The sequence below is a fragment of the Alosa sapidissima genome, chromosome 8, assembly GCF_018492685.1.
Source record: "Alosa sapidissima isolate fAloSap1 chromosome 8, fAloSap1.pri, whole genome shotgun sequence".
Classification (NCBI taxonomy): Eukaryota; Metazoa; Chordata; class Actinopteri; order Clupeiformes; family Clupeidae; genus Alosa; species Alosa sapidissima.
Genome location: NC_055964.1, coordinates 34,008,350 through 34,015,849, shown reverse-complemented (window position 1 = coordinate 34,015,849; position 7,500 = coordinate 34,008,350). Strand labels below are relative to the sequence as shown.

Below are 7,500 nucleotides of genomic sequence, written 5' to 3'. Positions count from 1 at the left end.
AATTAAGTTGTTTACTCAAGTACAAAGAAAATTACAGCCAATTGCATCCATATCTGTTGAACACTGTTGTCACCATCAGGGCAGCCATTGTGAACGCACGCGATTGTTATTAGATCCTGGGTTTCTGGTGTGTGTGTGTGTGTGTGTCCGTTTGTGTGGCCATCAGTGGAATCCTTTCCATACTGACCAGCAGAGCACATTCAGGTTCATCTGGGTTCAGCCAGGCTAGTGGAAAGCAAAACATGGCATTAAATGATGATGACTCACTAAACACAGCGAGCATTATTTCATCTCGAGCATTTCATATTCACATGAACTCAGACTTAAATGGACACTTGTAGTGTTTGTGTGAACAAACATGATATCACAGGAAGTGACGGCTACGGCAGCAGACACTTGGCTCTGAGACGCTCCGTGTGCGCTGGGCGGCTCTCACCCGTTGTTTAGCGGCCCGGAGTGTGAAGGTGGTGTGTTAGTGTGAGGCTTTGGCCAGGGGCCAGTGCAGGTCATACAGGATGCATGGCCTGGTTGCGGTCAGACTACACATAGTCTTACGGAATTAAAGAGCCAAATTAGGTAATGGGCTTTGCAGAGATACCTCACATTCAACAGAAAAAGAAGTCTACAGAGATTTTTCCAAAAAAAAAAAAAATCAGTGAAGTTGGTCTGGATGTGTTTTTAAGTGCACACGTTTACTTTTTATTTGATGTTTGATTAAACTGGAGTCAAAAAAAAAAAGCAAAAATATGTTCACCAACTGAATGGTATATTTTGTGGGTATCACTTTCTACATGTGTCTGTCATAACCCTGGCACTAACCCTAACTTGTCATGACAAAAACCGAATGACACTTGAAAGAAGCAAGTGTCAGAAGCGTTATGTCATAAACGTTTATGACTTTTTTTAAATAATGTTTATGACAAGTTCATGACAGTGTCATGTCACTCCTATGTAGATACCTTTAAGTAAAGTGTAACCATTTTATGTCATTAAAAGTGCACAAACATTTAGTAGTGTATGGTGCACTTTTGTCACATTGTGCATATTTGTAAAATACTTGTACAGCAAAGGATTCAAATCATAACTTAAAATCATATTACATACTGTAAGTCTCTTTGGACAAAAGTGTCAAATACCATTAACATAAACAGGTGAAATACTGCAAGCCCTTCAATCTCTCATCTATAAAAAAGCAAACTGGCGACCACTGAAATGAGCAGATATCAAACCCAGAGGGATATATCGATCCCTCATTTGACTTTGGCTCATGTGACTGTATTTAAGCTTAGTGGGTTTAAAGCTATGTATTTGGTATATTTTGTATAATATTTGCTCAGACAGCTTTTTTACTGTAACATATATTTTGGTGACGACAGAATGCAGATGTTTCTGATGTGTCAGAGGAGATTACGGTGTTTCTCCGTCGCTTTGGTGCTTTTCTCAGATCAGAAGGAAAATTCTCATAACTTTTAGTTCAACCTCCACAACATTTAGTCATTTGTGCACATCATAGTAGCAATTTCTCCTTCCTCTGAACAAGTTGCTTTCATACAATTCTCTGCTGTTTTATACATTATCGTTTGCTTATGTCATGTTAGTCAAAATATATATAAGTATATATACTTTTTTGATCCCGTGAGGGAAATTTGGTCTCTGCATTTAACCTAATCGGTGAATTAGTGAAACACAAACAGCACACAGTGAACACACAGTGAGGTAAAGCACACACTAATCCCGGCGCAGCCCACTGGTCGGGGCTCGAACCGGCAACCCTCCGGTTACAAGTCCAGAGTGCTAACCAGTGGGCCACGGCTGCCCCAATTGAAATACTTATGGATGCTGAATAGTCATTACCAATAAAACTAATAGTCTTCATTTCATTGCTTGAGTCATTACATACAAAATTGTTGAACTAGTTATCAAATTCTGTTTGCAAAGAGCATATACAGAAAAAATGTGAAATGTACGTATTCAGTGTCTTGTACTCACTTACTCCCCTAAGCAGTGTGTAACTTTACTGTAGTTTTCAAATGGCTGTACAAGTAGTGTATAGTGCTGTCTTGAGCATGTTCAGGTAGTGTCACCGAGTTCTGACCTTTTTTTGCATTGGAAAACACTGAGAGAATAAACTGTAATGAAAACATGACAAAGCCATTTGACTATCTTGACTATCATAAACAATGGTGTAAAGACTTCTCATTTTAATGACACTGGCAGTTTCATTGACATGAATACTTGCTTTTGAGGAATGTACTATCCATTTTGAGCAAGTGACGTGCTTTTGCAGGTTATCCACTAGGTTTTGCAGTTTGCACTAATTGTTTTGAGAAATGCACTAACTGCTGTGAAAATGTTAATAGTGATGTGAGAAAAGCACCAAAGCGACTGAGAAAAACTGTAAGAGAGCGGTCTATTAAATGAGCCACCTGCTGCAGAATTAAACATTGATTCCCTCAAACCTCTCTCTGGCCTGTGTAGTGGACTGTGGCCTGTGTAGTGGACTGTGTAGTGTGTAGTGGACTGTGTAGTGGATTGTGTAGAGGACTGTGTAGTGGACTGTGTAGTGGCCTGTGTAGTGGACTGTGGCCTGTGTAGTGGACTGTGTAGTGTGTAGTGGCCTGTGTAGTGGATTGTGTAGTGGCCTGTGTAGTGGACTGTGGCCTGTGTAGTGGATTGTGTAGTGGATTGTGGTCTGTGTAGTGGCCTGTGTAGTGGACTGTGTAGTGGTCTGTGTAGTGGTCTGTGTAGTGGACTAGAGAAACGGAGAGGCAGTTAGTGTAGCTGAGAGGTGGAGGAGAGGCAGTTAGTGTAGCTGAGAGGTGGAGGGGTCAGAGAGGACAGGACAAGAGAAGAAGAGGAAGAGAGAGAGAGATGAAGAGGGATAGAAAGAGACAGATTGAGAGAGACAGATAGAGGGAGAGATAGAGAGACAAAGAGAGAGTGAGAGAAAAAACAGACAGAGAGAGAGAGGGAGAGAGAAAGCGGCTGTGGCCGGTTCAGCAGACGTCTGGGCAGCGGGTAAGGTAGTTGAGAGGTGAGTAGATGTGGCTGGGCCAAAGGTCAGCTCAATGGGGCTGATGCCCACACTGGCCTAATGACTTTAAGGTAATTAGATGAGGGAGAGTGGCATTAGCCCGGGGTGGTATTATTAGAGAGGGAGAGAGATAGAGAGTCAATGATGGGGCGAGGAAACGGATCCTTCAGACAAACAGCTTTTCCAAACGCAGCTTCTGAGAAGCGGGGCTTACGCGCTGACGCGATCGTCACTGTGACGGGGCCGCTATAAAGGCTGGCCACGGGCACCCGGTGAGGGAGGTGACGCCTGCTGGACACCGTTGGGTTTTCTGTCCGTCACCTGTCTGCACCTGTCTGTTTCGAGAGCGAGAGGAGATCTCCGGCCATCATGCTGGCTTCACGAGCACTGCTGACCAAGAACACCGCCGGCGTCCTCAGCCGCCAGCCCGCGTGCCTGGCACACCAGGGAGACTGGGGCAACTGGGGCAACACCAATATTGCAGTGGTGAGTGGGGCAACTGGGGCAACACCAATATTGCAGTGGTGAGTGGGGCAACTGGGGCAACACCAATATTGCAGTGGTGAGTAGGGCAGCTGGGCCAACTGGGGCAACACCAATATTGCAGTGGTGAGTGGGGCAACTGGAACAACACCAATATTGCAGTGGTGAGCAGGGCAACTGGGGCAACACCAATATTGCAGTGGTGAGCAGGGCAGCTGGGGCAACACCAATATTGCAGTGGTGAGCAGGGCAACTGGGGCAACACCAATATTGCAGGGGTGAGTGGGGCAACTGGAACAACACCTATGTGGCAGGGGCAACTTGGGCAGCTGCTGTGTAGCAGGGGTGGGTTGGGTGAAGGTAGGGATCTGGGGTGAGGGGTAAGTGGGGGCAAAAGCAAAGTGGCAGGGGTGAGTCAAGTCAAGTTTATTTATATAGCGCTTTTCATACACAGAGGCTATAAATTCGATGTGCTTTACATAGACAAAAGCAGATAAAAGCATAGAGGGGTATTAGTAAAAAAAAAATTTAAAAGGTAAAATATCATAAAAAAAGAAAACATAAAATGCACAAAGTAAAATTATTTAAAATAAAGAATAATTAAAAAGACAAAATAAAGGAGGTAGAATAACTTACAGGAAGATTTAGAATTTGTAACTCAGTGCAGTTAGCAGTTTGGTCTTAAGTCTAGATTTAAAACTGGTTACAGTTGGGGTCTTTTTAGGCCTTTTCACAGAGATCCCACTAAATTTGCGGGAAGAGGAGACGTCTTTTTGCCTCTTTTTGTGTCTGAAAGCGAGGTGAAAATTTGCCGGCCTGCTGATCTGTTCACATAATGCGGCATTTTGGGGAGCCAGAAGGCAGGATCAGCTATAGAGAGTGATAGTCGTAGGCCTTATTATGCGTGCGTGGGGCTTCAGATACAGCAGGTGTGTGATTTCAAAAACCATGGCGGGAGAACCGACTGCACTTTGGTTAGCTTGCATTTGCTGTTGCTGTTAGAATGTTAAATTCTTGCGATAGATGTCTTCAGACAATAAAAAGTAATTTGGAAGGGAAATTGAAGAGAAGAGTTGCCCTTGCATTCGCCGTGATTTCCCTTTGAAAATCAGCGGTTCACAGGCTACTGTGGCCTTGGTCAGTGGCGCCAGCCGTAATCCACAATTTATTCATGAAATCATTCAATATTACAACAATAAAAACTAGCTTGTGTATTGTCTTAATTAAAACATACTTCGCGCACAAATGATAGCCTAGGGCAAAGAGAATGAACATCTCAACATAAGGATACATTAGAAGATGATTGGTGTAAACTTTGTCACACGACGTGATAAGCAGTTCTGGCGCTTAAAGACGCAACGTTCCATTCAGTCATAAATCATTTAAGCGTAGGCCAAGTGCTCGTCATGAAAAGAAAACAGCAGCTTAATATTTTTCAGGTGTTTAACAGTAGGCCTAGGCGCACTGTTAGCAGTTATGCCGAAGGAAGTGAGATTGAGGCATTGCATCCTGTCACTGTTTGGAACATCGCAGCTCGGGTTGATAAGATTCAGTTAATGTGAGTATGGATCGTCTCAAAGTTTGGGACAACCAAACAGCAGTGTAAGCAAAGCAAATCCTAATTGTTAGGTTACCAATAGCTGTCTCTTATCTAGGCCTGGGCCTATCGGAAATCGCGACATAAGCTCATTGGTTTCTTTTTCTTTTCTTTCCTGTGTGGCGTGTTGGGTAGTGCAGCGATAATGCATTTAAAGCATAGGCTACATCATGTTAGCCAGAGCCGATATGGCCAGAGCTGCTGCTCTGTATAGGTATTCTGTCCCACCCAAATTTGCTGAACTACTTGCGAAGTAGCCTATTATCACAGACATCACATGTATCACATGAAAGAGCTTTTTCTCAGCTTTTAAACGATGTTAGTGGTTAGTTGTTGTGGTAAACGGTTCGCGAGAAAAGTAACTTTAATTTAATCATATTTTTTGCGCCCGTCTCCCTACCCATTCATCTTGGTGGAATACTTCGCGAACTTTACCTCAACACATGACAAACCATATATCAGAATAAACAGCAGACCTTACCGAACACAAAGGTGTTGCCCCTGTACAGCTATTCCAGAGTAATCCGGTTTTACATTTGCAGCAATGTCTTTATGCATGTCTCCAACTTTGCGGTTCCTAATGTGTTTAAATTGTTCAATAGGTCTACATGATTTTATAACAGGCCAAATACAAAACAAATGTTACAAATATCGCCTAGATATCTGTAAGCATTACAATCAGAGGATATACATATAGGGCAGACAGACGCTCATGAGTTCATGCTTTGTTTTTTCGCTGGATTTTAGGATAGCCTATTATGGCAACTGATTGCATTCCAAGCTACAGTCAACTCTAGCAGGCATTGAATGACTGGAGACTTTGTGAATTTATAGATTGACATAATGTGCTGTCTGCTATTGCTGCTTTTGATCAGTTAGATTTTTTTGCAATCTCCTGTGGTGGGCTGGACATAGCATCAAAATGCCCGCCCAGATTCCACTTTCCGCCTTGACCCATTCACACTGGTGCCGGAACGAAAAAACTCGGCAAAATGTCTAGGGGGCTTGGTAGTAAATTTGGCGCCGTTCCGCCTCAGTCTATGTGAAAGGGACAGTCGTTCCGCGATTCTGGTACATAAAATAGCGGCGATTTCGCCAGTGTGAAAGGGCCTTTTGATGTCTTCTGAAAGTTGGTTCCAGAGCTGAACTGCATAGCAGCTAAAAGCTGCTTCACCATGTTTAGTTGTAACAGTGTGAGAGTGGGGCAGAGTTAGGGATCAGTGTGAGAGTGGGGTGTGTGTGTGTTTGTGAAGCCTTGTAGATGTATTCTGGCTGTGAGTGTGCAAGAGAGAGAAAAGAATCCATATCCGTCTGTGTTTATAATGCCTCAGGCTTTGTGTGTGTGTGTGTGTGTGTTTGTGTGTGTGTGTGATGCCTTGCAGGTGTATTCAGGCTGTGGCTGGTGGGATGGCACTGACGTGCATGAAGCTACATAGTAAGTGTCTTACTATGTTTACAGCTACCCCTAACTGCTTCGTGTGTGTGTGTGTGTGTGTGTGTGTGTGTGTGTGTGTGTGTGTATGTGTGTGCGTGTGTGTGTGCGCTCCTCCTGGTCCTCCTTTACAGCTACTCCTAACTGCTCTTTGTGTGTGTGTGTGTGTGTGTGTGTGTGTGTGCGTGTGTGTGTGTGTGTGTGTGTGTGAGTGTGTGTGAGCGTGTGTGTGTGTGTGTGTGTGTGTGTGTGTGTGTGTGTGTATGTGTGTGTGTGTGAGTGTGTGTGTGTGTGTGTGAGTGTGTGTGAGCGTGTGTGTGTGTGTGTGTGTGTGTGAGTGTGTGTGAGCGTGTGTGTGTGTGTGTGTGTGTGTGTGTGTGTGTGTGTGTGTGTGTTGCTGTATCATGTCTGATGGAGCTGTGTGTGTGTGTCCTCAGCACCATGTATCACCTGAGCCGTAATGGAGCACGCTTCCAGATCTTCGCTCCAAACCAACAGCAGATGCACGTGATGGACCACATGAAGAAACAGCCCTCCTCTGGAGAGAACAGGTGTGGAAGTGTGTGTGTGTATTTGCGTCTTTGTGTGCGTGTGTGTGTGTGTGTGTGTGTATGTATGTGTGTGTGTGTTGTGTGTGTGTGTGTGTGCGCGCATGCGTGTGTGTGTGTGTGCATGTGTGTGTGTGTGTGTGTATCTGCCTGCGTCTATATGTGTGTGTGTGTGTGTGTGTGTGTGTGTGTGTGTGCCTGGGTGTGCCTACATCTGTGTGTGTGTGTGTGTGCGTGTGTGTGTGTGTGTGTGTGTGTGTGTGTGTGTATGTATCTGCATGTATCTGCCTGCGTCTTTGTGTGTGTGTGTGTGCGCGTGTGTCTGGGTGTGTGTGTGTGTGTGTGTGTGTGTGTGTGTGTGTGTGTGCGCGCGCACATGGATGCGTGCATGTGTCTGGGTGTGCCT

At 44.5% G+C, this 7,500-nt stretch overlaps 1 protein-coding gene across 3 annotated transcripts in view; it reads left to right on the top strand.

The window, feature by feature from the left end:
* The first annotated feature begins 3,197 nt into the window (after positions 1-3,197).
* The window catches only part of gatd3al (glutamine amidotransferase class 1 domain containing 3A, like), a 9,200-nt gene continuing 4,897 nt past the window's right edge, over positions 3,198-7,500 (top strand). Inside the window, exons 1-3 of one of the 3 annotated variants that reach the window (XM_042100350.1) lie at positions 3,198-3,520; positions 6,497-6,549; positions 6,984-7,097. In XM_042100350.1, coding sequence (XP_041956284.1) covers positions 3,404-3,520; positions 6,497-6,549; positions 6,984-7,097 — 284 coding nt within the window. In that variant the 5' untranslated portion in view covers positions 3,198-3,403. Of the gene's footprint in view, positions 3,521-5,042; positions 5,076-6,136; positions 6,186-6,496; positions 6,550-6,983; positions 7,098-7,500 lie in introns of those variants that run through there. The other 2 variants (XM_042100349.1, XM_042100348.1) reach the window with 2 other exon arrangements.